At 36.8% G+C, this 23,185-nt stretch overlaps 1 protein-coding gene across 4 annotated transcripts in view; it reads right to left on the bottom strand.

Annotated features, from left to right (window-relative positions):
• The window catches only part of TECPR2 (tectonin beta-propeller repeat containing 2), a 55,256-nt gene that overhangs the window by 30,343 nt on the left and 1,728 nt on the right, over positions 1-23,185 (bottom strand). For all 4 annotated transcript variants that reach the window (XR_013929303.1, XR_013929304.1, XM_080394557.1 and 1 more), the window contains exons 2-16: positions 19,852-20,136; positions 19,610-19,738; positions 19,033-19,164; positions 17,925-18,082; positions 16,483-16,795; positions 15,553-15,685; positions 13,752-14,222; positions 12,103-13,097; positions 10,461-10,644; positions 8,335-8,508; positions 5,883-6,063; positions 4,293-4,434; positions 2,704-2,944; positions 1,827-1,916; positions 770-1,003 (exon numbers count right to left, since the gene is read on the bottom strand). Coding sequence is in view for 2 of the 4 variants with exons in the window: in XM_080394557.1 (XP_080250683.1) it covers positions 770-1,003; positions 1,827-1,916; positions 2,704-2,944; positions 4,293-4,434; positions 5,883-6,063; positions 8,335-8,508; positions 10,461-10,644; positions 12,103-13,097; positions 13,752-14,222; positions 15,553-15,685; positions 16,483-16,795; positions 17,925-18,082; positions 19,033-19,164; positions 19,610-19,738; positions 19,852-20,085 (3,811 nt within the window). In the remaining 2 variants the exon portion in view is untranslated. The remainder of the gene's footprint in view (positions 1-769; positions 1,004-1,826; positions 1,917-2,703; positions 2,945-4,292; positions 4,435-5,882; positions 6,064-8,334; positions 8,509-10,460; positions 10,645-12,102; positions 13,098-13,751; positions 14,223-15,552; positions 15,686-16,482; positions 16,796-17,924; positions 18,083-19,032; positions 19,165-19,609; positions 19,739-19,851; positions 20,137-23,185) is intronic.

The raw sequence follows: 23,185 nt of genomic DNA, 5'->3' as shown, positions 1-23,185 counted from the left end.
CAATGCCTTTTAACTTCACTTGAAACAGGAAAGCAGGTTAGCATGAAGATAAGAATGTTCTGATAGTCAAAGAAACAAATCTAATTGGAATACTACTGGTGAAACTGACAAATAGCCTGATTATCCCAAAGACAAACTGGGAGGATATTTTAATGATCAAAACACAGTCAACAACCTTGGCCTTATGCCTAACCAAATGAAAAGAGCAGTTAACCAGCAGCACATTCTTAACATTATGCTGAATCATTAGATCAGCATAAACTTGAACCTAAGAATGTTATCAGCTGCATCACTCCTGGAAAATACCACTCTTGGAGCACCATTTTTCCTTGACAGGATCCTAACAAAGCATTGATCACTCTGTTAAGAATGCATTTAACCACAAAATTCAGGGTCTTATGTATGGAACCACATGATTTGGTTATCCTGTTGTACAAGAACTACACTAGTTAAAGCTACTGGTACACCTGCACAGCACTGTGTCAGGCCAAGTTATCTCAGACTGACAAACTGTAAGAATCACACGCACATATCTTGCAAACAGTAAACATGCTGTGTCCAGCAAAAGGCTAAGTGAAATACTGTCTGAAAGCCATAGCTGTTCCTGATGTTTTACATTCCTCTGCTGTGAGGGTCATTATTGTAAGGTACTATTTAATCCAGTACAAGCAATACTGTACATCAGTAAACCAAAAGATGCCTCTGAAGGAAAATACCGACTGTCCGCTAAGAGAGTTTAGAGATAGTTTTCTCAATAGAAATAGCATACCTAGTTGAGAGAGATCCAGTTTTGTCCAGTGCATGCCTGTTGGACAGCTGGATGAAAGCGTTCTGATAAATATCTGCCCAAGACTATCCAAACCCCAAATGGCATCCTGGCAGGCCGAGTAGTGCACCATTTCAGCCTCTGGTGGCAGCTGCACCGTAGAAGGACGGAACTGAGGATTCTGATCACTGACACAAAACAGATCCTTGTTGCTTTGGCATAGCCACAGAAAGCTTCCTATGGAAAGGACATTTCTGTTACTGAAGTAATTCCTAATCCACTCTGAGAAAGCTTACACATCTACTACTTCTGAAAAAATAATCAGTACATTTGAAGACAAAACTAAAGCTTCCTGGCTATGTTCATAGGGTAAGATTTTGAAGTACAAATACACATCGTAAGCCCTTTTTTAGGGACCTAAATACTCCCTTTCTCAAATCAAGTAAGTAGTAAGTGATCTCATTTGAAGAAACTAATAGAGAGGAGACATACATAACAGTACACTACCACTTCCCTTTGCTCTTTTCCTCTTCTTTGATACTTGCTTTTGAAAAACAGCATTCACTTTCAGCTCTAAATCACACATTTTCACCAATAACACCAGTGCGTTTAGATAATGCAGTTGCTAACTATTGTAACTAGCTATTGAATTCCCTAGCATAGTTGCACTTTTACCAATAAACTGTGCCATTTGCTGCAGTAACTATGCTGAAAGCAGTACCAGTAGTACTTGGTTAGCATAGGCATTCTAGCAAAGCGTGCTCTAGGATTTCATATTAGAAATTCTGGCAATTCGTGCTTCGGCCTTTTAGGAAGTTACTGCTCCTAAAGGACTACCCATTTCTCTGTTGGATGCCACTCCGCACCAAAGGTGGCAGAGTGAACGTTACACTTTTTTTTTAATCTCCAGTAGTTTTACAGATGTATTTACACCTCACTTCAAATACATTCCCTGCATACAGAAAAGGCACCAAAAATCTGAAGTAATTCAGTATATTTTACTACTTACACCATCAATTCTACTCTATTTAAAATTCAGATATCATATGCCTGCACTAACCTTCTTTAGATGAAGCTGTGGAAGCCAACACAAAAATCCATTTTGTGGCAGAAGCAGTACCACGAGGCACAATATTATTCCAGTAAGTGCCTTGAAAGAAAGAACAGAGTGGTATTAAAATGAAACTTAATTCTGTATTAAAATTTTTTATTATTTAAATTGTTAAAAATATAAAGAAATTCTATCGCAATCAATTATTAACAACCAACTAGACAAGATTTTCTATGTAAATCTTTGAAGAAACTGTTGGGGAGGGGGAACTACCTGCTGACACATGCATATATGTATGTATACACACACAGAGAGAAAAGTGGGAGTGCAGAAAAGAAGGATAAGGGAGAAGATTAATGGTCTTCAACAGGAGACCAATATGGTGACAGGGTTAAACGGACAATGTTTAGATCTATTCTTAGTGTTTACCTGATCAAGGAAATGTACTAAATCAAAATTCTATTTTGAGAAATATAGCAAGAAAAATAAAGCAATTACTCTAATGCTGTAAAACCATAACATCACTGTTTTGCATAGTCACACCAATCACGAACCAGACTCCCCTGTGCTAGATAAAACAGGCACTATAGCTCAAGATTACCTTCTCACCCCAGAGAAGAGACACATGCAGGTACTAAAAGAAATAACCTGTGCACAGTTCAGTAGTGGACAATGAATTTTCCATGCAAAATGTTTCCCTTTAAATGGGAAAGTATTTAAGATCAAATGCTAAGGAATCATTTCATTTAATTTTTAAACATGGAAAAAATTGTTAAATCTGCCCTGCCTCACCATGGATAATTTTTATGGTGACAAAACTGTAGTTAGTTACTTATTCTATTTATTTTTCTTAACCTAAAAATATTAGATGTAAAAGCACACCAACCTATTAAGTTTCCCTTTGCCACATGGAATTCATTTTTGCCTGAAGAGATCCAGACTCCACTGCCATTAACTCCAAGGAGGCTGGGCTGACACTGAAGCTGCTGTGACCAAAATGCCATTCGAAGCTTATCAGCCACCTTCTCCACAGGTGCCTGAGCTGCTGTTGCCACTGTATGAGTTGCCTGGATTATTGTCTGAAATAGGCTGTACTGGTCAAACACTACATAATCAGTGATGCTTACCTGGAACAAAAATGAAGTGTTCTTAATTAGTTACGTTTTTGGGGGAACTGCAGAACCTTTCATCAGAAGCTCTGTGTGTGCGTGTGTGCACTTTATGTATAGGAAATCTCCCAAGAGTTTAGAAACCTTCAAAGTGTAGGAAGGGAAAAATAATACAGTACATTTTTAATAAGTAAGAGTCTTGATAATAAACCAGTACCAATATTAAACATCATCTTACAATTCCCTCCTGCCCAACAACCCACTCTGAATTCTGCATTTTAAGAAAGCCTTTTGTTTTGGAATGACATCTCTCTTCTTCTCTCTCCCTAAAAACTTGTTGAAGTCTGCAAGCTACGAGTCGAATTTTCCATTTCCCAAAGGAAGAGAGAAACTTGCATAGTGTGGCAATTTAAACCACATCACAAAAATTTGTATGTAATATTCCTTTACAACAACCTCATGGGCATTTTAATTCATAAGGCAGGAGGAGGTCTAAATAAACAGTTGCCCAAGTTCTGTCATGGACAACTAGGTTGGCCACACACTGGGATACTCCTAGAAAGAAAGGAAATACTTAAGTGCACAAAAAGAGCAGTTTGTCAACAACCTCAAACCCAAGCTATTTGTGATGTCTACATGCAAGAAGATATTATATATGTACATAAACTGAAATTCTTTTAACTTAGGTAGACACATAGACAAACAAATTTTCTGTATAATTGGTTTTGTACCCCCTTTGCCCCCATCCCTATCTCAAGGGAAAATAAAAAATGCTGGGGAAAACAAAGAGTTGGGAATTCTAAATCAATACCAGAGAGTAATTGCAGTAGCTGACTTGTTTTTTACCCACATGATCTGTGATTGAAGCAAGCAGCCTTGCATCTCACATTTTCAAAAAAAACCTGAATGGAAAGACATGTAATAGAAACTTTTTTGCAAGGTTACTTATTATTTGTCTCATCTAGCTAAGGAAAAGGATGGATACTGGAAGACAAGAGAAGAGATTGCACTCAGCAGCCAGACTTGTATGCTCTGCCTAAACAGCTTGTCCTATCCTATTGCCACTGTTAAGATACCAAGCTACATGCACCATTGATATGACCTGGTAGAGCGTTTCCTGTGTTCTTGAAAACTGCTGTGATGCTGCTCTGGATGGCCATGGTATGGGCATTTTTTTTTCCCTTCTTGTTTATAGAAGACATGAAAAGGGATTTCAGCCATAGCCACACCGCAGTTTTAATAAACTGAATAAAGAGTGCTACAATATATCAAACATTTCATTGAATTTTATCCCATGGGAAAACAATGCAAATAATACACTTAAGGTAAAAGACTAAACTGAAAGCAAAATAAAAAAAATGCCTACTTGCCACCAATGGTTATCATCTCCTTGTGGTTTCTTTGAAACTATACCAGTTCTGAACCACAGATTTCCATGGATATCCAAAGCCCATAATGTCTGCTGATCTCCAAGGGTTATGCACACTGGTTCCAAAGCTTGCATTTCACTGGAAATGCAAACAAGTACAAAAAATTAAAAAACTTACTTCAAATCTATGCTTACAGTATTTTAAGGAAGCTGTTAAAATGCTAACGGCAGTTCAAAATCATCGAATTCAGTGTGGCCAAGCTCAAAACCACATTTGATTTCAAATTTTCACAGTTAATTCAGTAATTCCAATTTTACTAGTTTGCGTAAGTAAAAACCATTCAACAACAAAAAAAGTAAGCCTTTCAAAGATCCCTCGAGATTTCAAACTTAGATACATAACAATAAAACTAAAAAGAAATAAAGAGCTGTGATCTTTGACTTTTGATAAAGCAGCTTCGTAAGTGTATCTTCTCCAACTTCCTAGACCTATTCTGAGAACTATACTAGCAGTTCAGGGACCATAAATAAAAAACTCAACCTAACTACATGGCAAAGATAAATCTTGAGTTTAGGACTAGAAATTTCTTGTATAACTAAACTGATTTTCAAGCTCAGAGAGTCAACAGGATCAGGTGATCATATCAGACATTTAAAAGGTAGCCAACAATGCTATTTCTTTCAGAAAACCTCTCTCAACGACTTACAAACAAACAGGGACTGCTTTCTGCAATTGTAATACAAAGCCCAAGAACATTTAACTCCACCTAAGGCATAGGTCAAGCAGATATTTTCATTAAATACACTAATTAAAGCACATGCAAAGTTCAGATTTGAACAAGACACGGAATATCTCCTTTAGAGTCTTCCAAGGGCCAAATACCAGGTTGTGAGCTAACACAAGTTAAAGCTTCACAACAGGATATTCAGTGGAAGATAAAATCATATGACAACAAGAACTGGAATTTCTTCCTATACTTGCTTCAGGCTGACGTCACAAGAGAGACTATATTCTAGATTCTCAAAGCCAGCAGTAAACACGCAGTGCTTTTAACTTTATCTCAAATTAATCACTGCGAGCATAGGATCAACTACAAAGTTAAATACCAATTACCCAGAATATTTATAAAATGATATGACTGCGAAGTAGAGAAGTATTATCTGTGTGGATGACCAAGAAAATGCTGACATTTAATCTCAGAAAAAAATTTCATTCAAATATCCAGAGAATTCATTAAAGCCATTATGGCATAGATTAAAAAAACAGTATATAATCAAAAAATTATATTGACAGATTATTATAAAGATCTTTTTTAAATTGTTCTCACTTTCTTAAACTCATTTTAAACTGTGTTTCTACTTCTACTTACGGCAATTTCTTTCATTACATGGAAGTCATTCATCAGACAGAAAAACAGCAGTTACTCTGAATATGTCTGGACAAAGACTAAAGGGGACACACACTCATATAGGTCTGTATACACATGAGTTCAGGTAACACTTTCTCAAACATCAAGGAATCTCAGCACTGAAAACAATTATTTGTGTCATTCTGGTTATGATGCTGCCCCACCACCGTGTCATTACCTGACGATATCGCTCTTCCATTGTTCTCCTTCAGGACAAAAGCTGCTTACTCCTTCCCGGTATAGCAGGGCCCGCTGCTCACTCAATGCCCACACAACATTATTTCTGGATGTAACCTGCGACAGTGGATAAGGGCAGTCAACCTTTACTGCTCGGGCACAAGGACGATCCACACTCAGGCCTAGAAATCAAAAAATGAGGATTGCTTTACAAACTTTGGCTTTTTGCAACTAAAAGAAAAGAGACAAAGCTACTCAACAAAAGAAAATCAGGAAGGGAATATCCTTGGCATGCTAACGTTTTTCATTTGATCAGTATTTCCTTGACTGACTGTTCCTTCTATCAACTATTAATCATTTCATCTAATATAGCTGAATTTATATTTTAATAAATAAAACACTGTATATCCTTCAACATCCCACAGAATACCCAAGTCCTGTCCCGTCATTTCTGTTCCTTTCCTCCCTCTAGTGTCAGGATCAGGAATCTCCATTTATAAAACCTGTATTAGACTTGACAGAAGCATCAAAGAAAAAAGCAGTAATGGAAGCATTTTTACTCAAACGTGCCAGGAGAAGAGGAAACCTATCTGAATAGTGGCAGAAATTACAAAAAGAGCATGCCACAATGTGTAGTGTTGAAAGAAGGGGAGAGGCTCTGGCAGATTTATGGGAAGTTTGCACGCATTCATACATATTATCTACAGGAACATGTCATCTTCACAATTACACTTCATTTACACGGCTGCATGTGAAACTCCTCGAGAGCCATAGATTTTGCTTAACCTTCTCATGATGCCGAAGCAAGTATGAACAGCCTCCTCTGTATGATATTCTAAAATAACACAAAGAATGCTCATTTTTAAACCTCTGAGCACACACTTTTGTTATGGAAGTTAAGACAGAACAGTGGAAAGAACGAAAAGATCTTGGAGGAACAGCTATCATTGGTTGCCTCACATTAACAAGACATATACTGAGAATTTCTTTTTGGCATTGAAGACAAATTTAGAAGTCTAAGAACAGCAGAATGTAAGCTGATGTAATCAAACCAATCTCTTGCAGGGAAGAATAATATTGACAGAATATAGAGAATAAAACCTCCACAGAGCCCTGTGTGATTGGCAGCAAAAGTTCACTCTTTATCAACACTACCCATGCTCTTTGGCAATACCCATGGACCTTGAGCAGGACACTTGATTTCTCTTTAACTACTACACTTAATTAAAGAAAATAATTTAAGAGTACAGTATCTTTGAAACAACACTGTGCATTTCAACAGTTTTCTTAATCACAAAGAATTTCTATATTGTGCTACAGCAATTAAATCTACAAGAGAAATTAGAAGAGTACCAGAATTAACTAGAAGATAAGTAAGAATTTTGATAGCCATTCTAGAATGCTGTCCTGCTTTAGTGTGTCTTGCCTAGTCCTCCTCTTATTTTTCCAGTAATTCCTTCATCATGTTATTTGTAATTTTTTCTCACCAACTTAGCTCTCTGTGCAAAGCCTGCATGCCCAAGAGTCACCAACTTAGCTCTCTGTGCAAAGCCTGCATGCCCAAGAGTCCTTGATACTCTTATCCCTTAACTCTAAAACTTGGAGCTACATCCTTCCTCCTTGTATTTCGCCCAAATACTGTCCGCATAACACCTAAAAAATGCATCCTCTTCTATTCACTGAAGCAGATAAAACTAAGGCCATGACTTCAAAGTTGCCACTGCACTATCCCTTTTTCCTGATTCTTGCCTCATTCACATCCAAGTGAGAAGGCAGCTGTGATGATTGCTGCTCCACAGCCTGTTATATTCCTCCACTGGCTTTACTTTCTTTATCATGTAAAATACATACCACTTGCCTATACTTCCAAGCACTTTATGATCTTCTATCTCAGAATATCTTCCTTTCATTATCAAGTGGTAATTCTTACCACCAACAGATTTCTGCTTTTCAAAACACATAGCTTCTACTTTCCCCTACTCTGCCCCCCATACCTGAATTTCTTCTGAACAGCCACACACTATCTCATCACCTTTCAAAGTTCTTCTTAAAACTTTGTTAAAATCCTTAAAGCAAGAAAAGAAAACCCACTTCAGGCTCAGTTGTTTCGGTGCATCATACCATTTTCAAGGCAAGGATATTATTTCAGTATTTTCTGCAATCCTTTTTTATTTATCTGCATCTATCCCATATCCTTCCAATATCATAAATTCTCTATACTGTAGATACTCCACTTGGCACAAAAAAATAAGTGGCCATGAACTGGCTTTTCCAGTCTCCTAATTACCCAGAATCTCACAACTGTTTCCAACCATTTCTCAAGTTAAAAAGGTTTCCCTATGTGCTGGTGGTGGATAAAAGTTTAAACCAAATTGTGACCATTCCATTCCATAGACTTGAACTCAAAATCTTAGCCCACAAAAATTCAAAGAACCTGCAATTAATTCAGGTACCTGTTTGCAGATACAGATCTCCATTTGTTCTGATAATCCAGGCGGTGTCATCACTTAAAGCTACAAATACAGCCTGGGGTAAAGCCTCATACCAGTGGCGTTTTCCTTTTATAGTTACTTTTCCACAAGCAAACGCTTTGTTAGTCTTCTGTTCGATCTTCCAGAGAAGAGCCCCTGTATGAGGAGTTAAGAGAGAACATAGTATCACTTAGCAATTACTGTAACAGCGACAGCTGACTTCTCATGCCTACACCTAAATGAATCCCAGGGGAAAGGCAAACCAGTAGCATTAAACAAAAATGCGAGGTTTTAAACAACTTTTTTGTCTCTTTGTTAAAAAGCAAGACCAGAACAGTGGCTAACTTCTCTAGGAATTCCTGAAATGCATTTACCATTAGAGTATGTACAATTTTTAAATGTTCAAATGCAAGTTACTTCTCCTTAGTCACACACTGTAAACTTAACAAAACAAGTTCCATGTCAAGGACAAATAAGCCTACTATTAAAGAGACTGAAGTTCAAGGCTTGCTTCTGTACTATGTTGGTACATCCTCAGTACATAAAGGAAAAGGGGTTAATTGTAGTACTTTCACTGTTTACAAATACTAGCATTAAAACATAACTTTTGTGGACCAGTCATGAGTGACAAATACCTGAACAGGTGTGCTGTTGCACATCACAGTGGGCAGCACTGTTACCTGCTCATTACATGTCATGTCACAAGCAGACAAAATGCAGCAATGCAACTGCACAAATCCAACTTGAGAACTTTTCCCCTCACTCAAACTAGCAAGGACAGTTCAGAATAAGAAAACCAAACAGAATTCCAAACTTAAGTACTGACTGGCATCCATGCTGGCTCATACCAGAGCAGTGCATTGTCATATTAACTTCCTTTGAATAATTTCACAAAGCAGCATTTGATTCCATTTTGACATTTGTGGTTAAAATGCTTTTGTGTCAATATATCCACAGGGAACTGTGGATACTAGAAATTTGCACGAGTTCAATGGAAAATTGGGTGAGTTCCTGGAACTGCAGGGTAATAAGCACAGAGCAACAACCTTTTGCCCAGGAAATCTCTGAGCCACCAATTGCAGTCTGAAACTACGAAGGGCAAATGTCATACATGCTAGCCTGTTCCTTTCCTGCAGGCATCTGCCTTTGACCACTGTTAAGGACAAGATACTGAGCTGGATGAACCTATGATGATCTCACCTACTGTAGCTACTCCTAAATTTTTTTTGTTCATAAGAAAGCTCAGCTACAGATCTTTCTTCTTAAAACAGATAGCAAATCTTTCCCTACAGAGAGAAGGCAAGATTGACACATGGTTTTAGAGATGACAGGGGAACAAAAGTAGTGGCAAGGCAGGAGACTAAGTAAAGAAAATGTCTGAGAAACTTGTATTTTCACACAAGTCCTGGAACAATCTGGAAGGCCAAAAGTGACATGAGTTTACAGTCAAAACCTGTTTAATTTTAATCAAACTTAACCCTCACTTCCAACCACACAAAAATTGAAAGTTTTTCTTTAGTATTAAAAAAAATGATCAAATCAACAAACAAACCCCCACACAAAACCATTCTACATTTACAAGAAAAAGAATTTTAAATTTGGGAATCAAAAGCAGTTCTGTAACAAAACCCAAGGTTTTGTATAGACAAGGACCTCTTTATTCATCTCCACCTGCCACTGAACTGCTACTTCTGAAGCTCACTTTAATCAGGCAGACACATGCCGAAAACTTCCCAAAATGCAATGTGAACCTGTTAGAATGACAGCCACTTAAACTAGAACATGGTATGCAGAGGTAGCGAAGATGCAGTCATATCACCTTGAATGAATATTTTTTTTTTTTTTTTAACCCACAGTAGTTTTACACGAAACGAGCCCCAAACCACCAAGTTTCTGGAAGTACTTTATTTAAACAACCCCACATACTAAACTGCCTATGTGGAATTTACATATACACTGAACCGTATCTGTACTTTCAGAAAAATGCCCAAGTTTCGCCTAATTAGATAATAGCCGTTATTAGAAAAAAAACAGGAGAGCAAAGCAAATAAACAATTCTATGCAAGTCTGGTACTTCGGAAGTCCCGGTGGGGCAGACGCCAACCAACCTGAGGGGGAAACCGCCACCTGCTGGACACCATCCTCAAACTTCTGCCACCGCAGCCCGGCCGCGGGAAGGGCGCTGCAGTACAGGCTGCCTCTGTAGTCCAGGCACCAAATATATTTTTCGGAGACTACCAGGCTCAGGATGCCATAACCAGGGCCAGAGTATCCCATCCAGCTCTCTGCAAACTAAAAACTGCAGAGTCAGAACAGTGTCAGATGTCTACAAACCGCACAAGAAAATGGCTACATACACACAGCAGCTCCCATATTTTGATTAAAGATCTGAACTTAAGGTTCTCAAGTACCTTAATCAATGAATAATATATTTGCCTTGTGCAAAATAAAACTGCATCTTTCAGTGTTCTTTAAGATAGTATGTACTGCCAAGTAAGACTGCTAAAACAAAAGTTTCAGCAAAAAAACCCAAACAACCCACAACCCCCTCCACAGTGTCACCTACTTCCAAAAAGTGGAAAATCTTCTTGTATTAATTAAAGAACACATACTTAAAGTAAACGGCAGATGCGAAAAGGAATATATAAAAATGTACAGTCTGTCTTTAGTCCAGGAAATCATTTATTGTCCATAAATTGAGTTATGAGCAAAGGGAACAAGATAGCTGGAGTGCAGAGACAGCTAAACATCCAGCTTTGATGCTCTCTGTATGGTACAGGAGCCACGCATTGCAGAATTTTAAAGACTGCTATCTTAAAATTTTGATAGCTTGCATGAGGTGAACCCAAGCACTACATACATGACCTACAACATAAGCATCTGTAAAGCTTATCTAAACATTCCAGAGTGTAAGAATATCATAACCTGACACTAAAAGACTTCTACACTTTGGGCTGCACCTGTTACTAGATACGACACCATCAACTTATAACCCAACCTATATCAACAAATATTTGGTTCATCTTAGTACAAGGCTGTTACAGGTTTAAAAAGAAACAAAACCCACAACCAAGAAGAATTGTTTCCATCGGGAAGAGTTCTGCTAAAACGCACAGTGATTTTGGCAGTTTTGCAGATTTTACAATTAATTTTAGTACTTCTTTTCTGTACAAGAATTACTATTTCTGGAAATGTTCACACACGAAATAACAATGAAGGAAAGAGGTTAACAGGAAAAGGAAAAATGTCCACATTTTAAATAGTACTAACTGCTACCTAGGGCATAGAGAAGGACTAATCCTTATTCTGAGTATTTACAGGTAAAATGATCCTTTAACTAGGGGCTGGCCATTTGAGGTAATCAGCATTAATTACCCATGAAGTCAGATGAAGTTGGGAATAGCATCGTGGAGAATTTGGGCTAGTGGAAGCCCAAACAAGGAGCAGCCTTTAAGCATGACTTGGTTTTACTGTTCAGTCTTTGGATGGTTTTATGACAGCATTTTTGTTGAGCTGGGAATAATATAGCCAGTGCAGCTTCACATTTTAAGCACACCTACCATTCTCAAGTCTGATACATCACATTTTGTAAGAGTTACGACACATCTTGCTGTTTGGCTTTATGCTTTACTTTTTTTACTTGAATCGACCAAGAAAAAAACCTGCTTTCCTAAAGAAGGATAGAAGTTACATTAATGTTTCTTTTGAAATGCTGCAATTATGTATTTTAACTAAATTGAAGACATATACCTGATCAGATTTTAACAGCACCATTTCATCTAGGCTTATCTTGGCCACATCCTGGGAACCAGGCCCAGCACCAACTTCAGGCATGCTAGTCTCTGAGGATGAATACGGTAATCCATGTCCATAAATATCCTCTTCATCACTTGAGGCAGATTTCTCAGTCTTACTTTCATGAGTATCTGTTACCCATTCAGCAGTGCTAGTACTAGATTTAGCTTTGATTGCACTTTCAAAATTCCATCCAGAAATGGAACTGTTATCTGAATAAACATCGTTAGAGATGTCAAAGTGGAGCACAGAAGGATCTGACAGAGCGCTGTGTATTAGAGAGAGTTGCTGTTGGTCTTCCCTACCAGTTTCACCACTTTCCTTTGGTGTCAGCGATTTCTGAACACCAAGTACACTGTCACATTCCAAAAACATTTGGTCTGTAAGGTCTGGCTCTTCAAAAGATTTTTCAGTGTCCTGCAGCTCCATTTTATCTAAGTTTTCATCTATTTTACACAGTGTAGGGAAATCCTGCTCCTCCTGTTGGCTCAGCTTTCCAAGACAGCATTCATTGCTTGCAGAAACCACACTACCATTATATTCACCATCAACACTGCTCATCAAGTCTTCTGTAATGATTAGAGGAGAGACAGATGTTGAAGTATCTATAATAGTTGAAGTACCCATGCCACTATCACTGTTTGGTAGTTTCTGTAAATCAACCGTATCTCCATTTTCTTCATTAATTAGTATAGTCGCAGACTCAGGAGACTGTAGGACACTGAAAGTTTCTGAACCGTTATCTTCTTGCAACATTGTATGGGACTCCACACTGAACATGCTTTCCTGATCTGGAGATCCAGTACTCAAATGATCAATGCTGCCACTCATTAGGCTGGAAGTCATGGAAAAGGAGTCTGCATTCAATGAATGTGGACTATCACCAGAAAGCTGACGCTCATAAATTGGTGTACCTTCCAGAGAGCTGTGGGTTTTCCTGGTCCCGCTTTCTGTTCTCATTAAAAAAAAAAAAAAAAAAGAAAGAAAAGGGGAGGGGATAGTATTTTTTTTTAATCTATTAAATTCCGAATCAAAGACAAACATTAAAATATTTCTATCACTGGGGATAGAGTTAAATCTAAAATTCAACATACTGATTTTTTTCAACTTCAACACTAAAGTATATGTATAAAGTATAAAGCCAAAAAAGTCTTAAAGCAAAATATTTAAAAGTTGTAACATTAATACAGTAAACAATTAAAATAATAAAGTACACTATTCTACAAATTAAAAAGCACAGCTAAGAAAGACACTGTCAAATATTCTAAACCGGATGAACAGATATTACACAGTTCCAATATAAAACTGGAAGCAGAGTCCACTGTATGTTGCCATTAACCCATACATTGGAACCTTAAGCATGTTTACATAAAGCAAACCAAAGTTAAAATAATAAACAAATACATCTAAAAAGACTTCAGTTTATCATTTTCAAAACTGTCTTTCATCTGAAACACAAACAGCCCCCTACAACCACTCATGTAGCTCAAGAGCATGACAATACAATATAAACGAAGTCTGTCAAACACACTCTCTTATGTGTAATATCAGAAGTGACATGTTCTAATAATGAGTAGTGGCAGAGAAAGTTCTGCTAGACTTACCCTGTTTCTTCTTTTTTTTCTTTTTTACTTTAATTGGCTTCACAATCAGTTCCTGATCAAAATCTTCAGAGCTGATTGTGCTGAACCGTTGTGAAGGAAGTTGACCTTCTCTCTGAGCTTCTGAAAGTTGGTCTGCACATATCATAAAGCTAGAGCCACTGTCCACAGAATTTACTGAACTGCTCCTGCTTCTTGATTCGCTTACTACAGAGCAGACCCTTTTTCTTGTTTCACTGCTCAAGTCTCCCACTCTATCAAAACTTTTCTCTGATAGCATTGGAGTTTCCAGATCATCTTTCACTAAAGAATAAGAGTCATTTTTATCATCCATAACTGAGGGGGAAGTAACCATTTTTTTATCTGTTTCCACTGAAGGGCCAGATGATACAGATGCAACTACTGATAACGGGGTCAGCAATTTAGGACTCGTATCCGTTAAAGGATTCAGCAGTTTTGAATTCACATCTGAAACTGACCAAAAGAAAAACAGAAGTATAAACATTAGTGCATCAAATGAGTAGAGGCATAGTACTTGGAGAGTATTGAAAGAAAAGAAGCTTTATGCAACGCAAAAATATTCTAAATTCACAACATTTCAAATATGTATATCCACGTGCACAATGTAAACTTCATGTAAGTAAATCTATATAAAATCATTTTAGTAACATCAATCCCCCAAAGCCCGTATCAAACTTTTTAAACAAAATTCTGAATTTATGTTTAGGTATGAAGAATGGTACAGGTGTTTAGCTAAGACCCAACAGTGCAACACACTGAAGTGCCACCCTGTATCTTTAACTTTTTCATTAAAACATTCAGTATGTTGGGGGGGGGGAAAAATCAAGGAAAATTTACTAGACTAACCACTGTGGTAATTAGAAGAAAATATACTTCAATAAGGCTCCTTTCAAAATATACTTGGATGCTAAGATTAAAATAATAAAAAAATCCTCAAAGTTTATGAGTAAAGTACTGCTTCAATGACTAAAGCTACTGCTAATACATGGTGATAAGAAAGTTCTCTAGAATTCAGTGAGACTTCATAGCATATTTACTAGCATTTTGCTAATACAAAGCTAAGATGGAGTACTTTACATGCGTAAATAAACCTTCTGTGAGCATAATATGCTGGATAATGGTGTTTATAATCTTTAAGATTGAGAAATCAGACAGCACCATCATTAATGAAGTATTATTAACCCCGTCTTGTGAGTTCTAGTAACACAGATGCTGAAGTCAGATGGCAACAAATAAGAAAATAAACTCTCAATTTATTTTTGGAATTTTAGTGACTATTATTTGGGGGTTTTGCCATTCTTTCTTTTTCATTGCTGGGAAGGATGAGATTTCCCCAGAATGTGGGTGGTGACAGGTGGCACAGAATCAACATATTCTGGCATCTCCAGCTCAGACAATTAAGACTGATCAGTAAAGAGATAACCACGATCAGGAATCCAGATTGCTTCAGTATTGTGGTTTAGAATAAGGTCTCAAATGCCCAGATTAGAGATGCCTGGCTAGGATAATGATGATCCACTCTCAAAAAAAAGGGAACTATAATTTCTTAATGCCCCCATTCTCACTGCAGCCAAAACACAAGCTCCGATGAGCAGATAAATCAGATCTCTAAATATAATTTGTAGAAACAGGTAAGTAACTCTACAGAATCTGGCATGTTTTTGCAATAACCTGAAGGTTTTTGTGGTGGTTTTGGTTTGTGGCTTTGGCTTTTTTAGTATTAAAGAAGTACAATAGGCACCATGTTGCATGGAGTACATAAAGTTTGCTAATCTATACAAACCTATTGATGACAGTCCTTCAGGTCTACTTGAAATTCTTATTATGTCTCTATCTCCCTTTAAGAGAAAAATCTCATTGTTGGTACAGGACACAGACACAATATCACCATATCCTTCCAAGCCACCAATCAAAGCCTATAAAGAGTCAACACAGAAAGAAGTAATCAGCATCAGATCAAACACACTGTTTGGACAAGATGGTGCTCTTAACAAAAGCATTCACTGGAATTTAATCAACATATATAGTTACAGAATAAAGATTTTATCATATAAAAAAGAAAGAAAATAGAAAAAAGGAACAAGAAAGCACCCTTTAATTGTGGTGCTGCTAATTTTTGTACTAATTTTAATTTAGATCTATTAGTTTTCTCTGTCCAAACTAACAGCAACAATATAACTAGAACTTAACATACAATTTGGTGGCAGAAAAGAGTCACAGTACAAATGTTCAAAACTATTTAGAAAAAAAGATAATAGCTTGTATTCACTTTCATACACACTTTTAAGAAGACAAAATAGCTAACAGCTCACTCTATACCAAATAAAATGTAGTACTTGTTTTTTTGCAGACACCAACAGTAGTAGAAAGGAAAAAAGAAGCAGTTCCAGGCACGTTTTATCAACCTAAAAACTTCTTTTTTGCATTACTAATTTGAATTTTTATATGCTTTTCTAACTACCAAAATTATGATGTTAACATCCAGACTGAAAGTTTTAAATATATTTAATCTTTATGCATAATATACCAGGCTAGTTTGTGAGCCTGTCATTGCAATGACAACTCGAAGAGGGAGAGAATAAAGTCTTCTTTGTTAGGTTTAAATACAGATTTAAACCATAGAAGTGTAATGAATAACCCCAAGACAGTCTCACGGCATAGCACAAACAAAAACAAGTAACAAACAAAATATGCACCCACAACATTTATCTACCTGGTTCACAGTGTCTAGTAAGTAGATGCTGTATTCATTCCAGGTCAGGACCCATCCTTCTTGGAAAAAGCACGAAACAAGCCCAAGGTGTTTCTCTGGGGAGCTGTAACTTCCTCTGTCAGGTGGTTCCAAACGAGGATACAGTTCAAAAGTTTTTATTCCTCCAGCAAATACATCTTTCAATATGAATGTGGCCTGAACAGTTCCATGAACATCAGCCTTCCAGAGACGAAGCCCAGGTCTGGCAGCAAATAGCGTCAGGTCACTCTGTTTACATAGGCCAGGTATAAAACATGCCCCAAATTTGCCAGTGCTAAAATGAAAAAGAAGAATTTATTTTAAAAGCTATATACTCCACTTAGAAACAATTTTTAAAACTAACAGCACAAATTTACAAATGTAAATTATGAAAAATAAAAGTCTTTAATCAAAGTATTCGGTCAAACCTCTGAAGTACAAATTTGGTTACAGTAACACAAGAACAGTGCTTCCAAATAACAAGTTTTCCCTCAGCTTTAGATGTCACACACTACACCTATTAGGCAAGTGAAATGACTCCTCCTAATAAGCTTCATAGCCTTAACAGTACACTTTATCCATCCAAGAAAGAACCTACTATGCAGTCAATCTTTCTCCCAGAATTAATAAAAAATCAAGAAAAACACCACAAACTAATGCTAAGAAACTGATAACCTCTCCTTGCAAGAAGCACAGAATGGACCTCAAATGTTAAAATCTTCATGTCTCATGCATAAAACCACTATTACTAGCACCCAAGAAAACCCCTCGTACATAAGATGGTGGGTGCTTGATATTCCTCTTATAATTCATATCCCTGAAAGATACCTTACAAACCTTTCAATTTCCTCTACTTCCAGATATAGTCAGACATGCTGTTCTAAGACTGGGTGCCCTCTTCCTTCATATCCAAGAGAGATTACACAATAGAAGATGCCAGAAAGTCATACAAGAAGTTCCTAGCCTTTGAGTCAGCTCTAAGTGCTTGCTACGCATTTTCCCTTTTAATTCACTTCAGTGAATAAGTGAAATTGGGGTGCTGACTTGCTTTTTGAATCAGATATTACATCACACGTTAGATGGAGCTGATCACAATGCTTGCTCAGAACAAGTCACAGTAAACCAAGAAGGACCACAGAGGAAGTTTGGCAGTGATTTCAGTTTAAAAAAAATGAGAAAACATCTTAAATATTTTTTTGCATAATACTGCCCTGAAAATATGATTGTGACATATTTGCAACCATGTACTTTTTAAGTAGGTAGAATTGTTTCATGTTTGAGCACACATAGCTACTGCAACTAACTTTTTATGAGCAGACTGTTGTGTTGTATTAATTTCACTTGCTTAGATCAATCTTTCTGTAATCTACTCTGAAAAGCTACAATTAATAGATGTGCCTGCATCAAGATTTTATGATGGTTACTTTTTTCTGGGCTGTGTTCCGACTTGCTTGACAGATTTCTCTTCTGTGTAAAAAAGTAGAGTCCGTTGTAAAGTAGAGACAAGCAGCACTTTCTGGTTGTAATCCAACTGGACAATTGAAGATGGCTCTTCCAATACAAGGCTGGAGTTGCAAATACCCTTTTAAAGACACATACAATTAACACAAGTCAACTTTTCTAAAAATATAAAGTAATAACTAACACTTCAAAGAAGTTAATAGGCCCAAGAAAGAGAAAACAAATAAACTAAAGCTTTTCAACTACGGCTGCACAAAGTTCGTTTAATGAATGTGGAGTTCCCTTATGCAGACAAGAGAGGAGTCAGACTGCGTATCAGTGGCACACTATGAAATCTGATTTCTCTTGGACCATTAGCTAATGCATTTCACTTGAAATCAATAGAAACCCTAGGGCACGTTTTCTTCCTTCTCCACTGCCAGGCCATACAATGCTGAGAAAATATTTACATTTGGAGATGTTAAACCTTTCTGTCAAATCAAGTGAGGGACAATCGTAGGTAAATCAGAATGGCTGTTATTTAAACTTCTCTCCCATACAGAAATTCAAGTTAGTACTTACTTTGCTGACGTCCCAGGTCTGTATTAACAAGACCTTAGCAAAATTCCATTTACTGGTAACACTAGTTACCTGTGACTAGTCTGCTAGTCACCCAGCAGAAACCAAACATTACCTTTATTCCACACTCTACACTGAGTTACTGAACAATTCTGAACAAAAGTACTTCTTCAATACAGTGAATCAGCAACATCACATCATTCAAAAGCACCCTTTCCAAACAAAAGACTGGCTGAAAGCTGAAGGAAAATATTTCAGACATTTCAGACAGGAACGTGGTAAAATAAGAAGGATCACCACTTTGTTTTTAAAATACATTATTTTTTAAAAGGTAAGGCAGTTGCGAAGGCTATCTCCTTGGGTGTGTGCACAGTTGGCCAAGTGTATGTGTACCAATAAAGCAGGCCAACTAAATACGTGATACTAAACAACTAACTACTAAATATTTAAACACACAAGCATTCTTTCAGAAAATTGTAAATGAGATTTAAGGCCTCTATAATAAATGCTCACCTGGTCTAGGTCTAGGGCAGAGTAGACAATCTTCCCTCTGTCATCTCCCGAGAATAATTTCATTCCATTGGGACTCCAAGCTAAAGCTGTTATACTACTTTTGTGGATACCAGCAACATCAAATCTCCGAAGCTGTGAAACAATACCAAAGCAATACATGAACGAGGAGAAGAGAAAAATGGAGACACAAAACCTATTCAGTGACTCTGACTGATAAATTGGAGAGATCAAGTACAAAAGTGCAGGTCATTCTAATTTTTATTTAGCACCAAAAAAACCCAAAAAAAACCCCACACCACCAAAAAACCCACAAAACCCACCACCTAATAGCTCAGCCATTTATTATAAATGAGACATTTTGAAAAAGCATTTTTGATTAAATGTATCTTTTGTAATAAAAAGTATGCCTTAAGATTATTGCTTTTATAAGCTTAATGTATGAAGCCTAAAACACATTCACAGATATTTCGTCAGGCAAAATTATCTCACTTTCACTACCCTAAAGAATCATGCTAACACTGTACTAGGATTTGCCATACTAAACCTCATAGGAGTTTAGCCAAATGCAAAGATTTACCTGTTTGTTTCTTCCAGGCAATGAAGACACAAGCTGAAAAACCGCAACCCGACCTGAGGCTGTACCAACAGCGACTAGATCATCGAAACAACTCAACAGCTTTACAAAAGTAATAGATTCACACTTCCCCTGTTGAAACAAACCATACATAAAACTCACAAAGTTAACAAGACACAAACAGCAGCTCAATTCTGAGCAACTCAGCTTCATTAGAAGAGAGAAGAGTAAAAGTTGATATTTACCTCAAAATTATATTTTTTCATCTGGTTTAAATGTCTGCAGTAGAGATAAAGCATTCCAATGCTGCTCCCCACGGCAATGTAGTCTCCATTGGTATCAAGTGCTGTGAGGTATACCACAACAGAGCGAAAGCCTTTTTGGACCTTTGTAGGAATGGCATTGAGAAGATAATATAAGGGACAAAACTCCTTAAATATAACCGGTGAAGCCACAGATGCCATAGCAAGCACTGACATCAGCAATTTTAAGGCTGAAATAAACACATCTACTTGACCACATAAGGAAATCTGAAAGACAAAAAGCAAAAGACATGTCATTAACTTTTTTGGAAAGAGTAAATGGTTAACAGAAAGTCACAATGTAGCAAGCATGGATGTAGAAATTCTCAGATTTTGTTTTGTATAAAGAAAAAGCAAGTTAAACTCTTCTAGCGAATGTAAATTATTCTTAGAAGAACTGTTTTTATAGAATAAGCTTATGCCTTAGGTACAGCCAGTATCTAAAGATGTATGGTAACCATAAATACGGGCTAACCACTTCTTGTTGCAGCTGTGAGCTCAAAGTAGAGTTCAAATGCAGCATTTCTTCTCGTCTAGCTAGTGAAAGAACCACAAGGGCTCTGACATTGAACAATTCATGTGGTATATTTCCTCATCTATCTGCAAACTCTACCCTCAATCCTCCCAGCACTGAGAGCATGGGATATTCACTGTATTAGACAGTGCTATAAGACCAAACCATCAAACTACTATTTATGCTCAGCTTCTTAATGCCCCACACCTCCAAGGAAAACGTAGTTGAGAAACAATTCAGTTAGAGCTACGTCTGCTATACAATCAAATAACAACCAAAAAATTAAATAGTGCGGGAAGAAAGAGGCAATGCAAAAATGACAGAAAACACAGTTTGGCCAACCCAGGAAAATATCCATGTAGCAACTGAATTTTGAAAGATAAGGAGCAAATGGAAAAAAGTACCATATGCCTGTGTTTCCCTTTACGGTTAAGCAAATAATTTCATGCTGGTGAGTGACACTGTAAATATACTTAGGGAACAATACTGGCATCTTTCTAAGAGTAACGGAAACAAAGATTCTGTCTGCCTTCAAGAAAAAAAATGCAGCCAGAGCTCATCATAGTAATAACCTATTGGTATCTTCAGAAAAAGCTGATACAACCATGACATATGTAAAAATATTCAAAAAATTTAATTAAAACCAGTAATTTTTCTCATCATGAGGTGACAGCCTTGACAAAAATACTTTGCAGTAGTAACTGTTCTCCTCATGGATGACTTTGGAACATGGAAAAGGAAAGAAACTTTACTTCTTGAATTTTGTTTTGCCACAAGCAAGCCTGATTAATCTAACAGATGTTTAGAATCTGCCAAAAAGACCTTCAGTTTCCCAAGACAAGAATTTTGGATTTCTGCAAAGATTAAAGTTTTCTATGGTTGTTTAAGCCTGTAACATTGAAGATTTTTTAAGCTTCAGCAGAGTTATAACTTCCTTAGAGAAATGAAAAACAGAAATATGCCAGTTGAAACACTTCTAAATGCTCAAAATTATTCTGTAAAGTATTCCTACTGCAATTTGTGAGATAGGCCCTATTATGCCTAGTTTTTATTTCTCTAAGGATAGAAAATGGTATTTGTTTGGCAGCTTCACACATTGCTTATGGTGTATATCAACTAAATCAGAAAAAATATAGCTGCTTTAGTTTAATATCTCTATTACTGTGAAAACCTCTGATGTCTCAGTTTTCAAACTACTGCAGTTGCTGTGCAAGAGGATTCAGCACACAGGCTTTGGGCCCTGAAACACTTGCTGTCAACATACAATTCCACTAAATCCAAAAGGATTACTTGCATGACATTACCCATTCAAGCCCATGCTAGACAAGACTGCAGGAATAAAGATTGGTTACTGGACCCATATTTTATTTCTGTTACAAAAACTGCCAGTAAATAAGCCAGTGCAGTTATTAGATGTTCTTAATTGTGATAAATTTTATTGCTTGCTAGAGCTTAGAAATTAATCCTACCCTTCTCCAGTGTTTACTGTCATGACACCTATTTTATAAAATATCACAAGGATTGGCTGATGAACATGTCCAAATTATCTCTGAATAAAGAGTTCCTTTCAGAGTTGTTTACTAAGTTAACAGATAATCTCAGTGCATCAACATTCTTTTACAGTATTTTCACACACCACCTATTTCCTATCTTATATTGTAGGTCTCCTGCCCTTTCCTTCAGCATTGCTTCTATCATGCATACCTTCTATCTACAGTCAACTAAATAAAAAGAGAACCCACTGCTGAAGTCTCTTGTTTGCTGTTATAAACATGCTGTTTTGCCAGTTTAGTAATTTTACTAGCTGCTGGCCCTTTTTTTCTTTTTTTTTTTTTTTTTTTTTTTTTTCCTGGTAAAATAAACCCCAGTCTTTGACCTGAGTCTCAGATATATAAGTCTTCCTCTGTCTAATCTCAACTTCTACCACTGCCCAGCTACTGCCTCATAAGTTTCATATATTTTGTTTTTTAAGTCCCTTTTGTCACTCCTACAATTCACATCTGTCATCATCCGAAGCTGCTTTTGTAGCTGGAACTCTCTCACACTTGCCAGTTGCCAAAGAACCTTGCAAGTCCTCCAAATTCATTCTCTCTCTTTGTTCCCATCACTTATCCTTCCAGCTCAATTAAACTGTTAAAAACATAATAATTCATTAAAAACTATGGAATTATGGAAACGTGTCCTGTCCAGAAAAAAGACTGTTAACTCTTTCCTCTACAACAATCCTATCTGCCACCTGATGCATGTTTTCTAACTTTATATTTAATTTAAAAAGAGAAAAAAGGGAGAGTTTGATAGGGTGTTTTCCCCCCCCAGAAAACACTGGGAGGGATTATTTCTTGTCATATACTAAGTCAACTTAAAAAAATCTGCTGTCAGGTTAGGGTTCTCACTCTTTGTAAAACTTCCGTATGATCTGATTTCAATACTCTCTGATGGCAAAGCTGTAAAAAAGTGAAATTAAGTTTTGTTCTCTATAACCCATTCACCCTGTACAATAAAAAAATGTATTAATAAACTATAATTTCTTGCCATCATACACAAATTAGTTTCCTCTTGAGTAGTTTACAGACTAACAAAACATTTGCATTGCTTACATGAAAACTGAAAGCTCAAATCATCACTTTCCTAAAAATACTGCTAATTAAGTAGTTTTATCTACACAAAACAAATGTATAAAGGACTAGAGAATTGCAATATGGTCTATATATTCAAAAACTGCATAAACACCACGATTCTCTGCTTTTGAGCCTGAAGTCTTCA

Source organism: Falco punctatus (assembly GCF_963210335.1).
Source record: "Falco punctatus genome assembly, chromosome: 7".
In the NCBI taxonomy this organism is placed as follows: domain Eukaryota; kingdom Metazoa; phylum Chordata; class Aves; order Falconiformes; family Falconidae; genus Falco; species Falco punctatus.
This window is presented reverse-complemented; position numbering and strand designations above follow the sequence as displayed.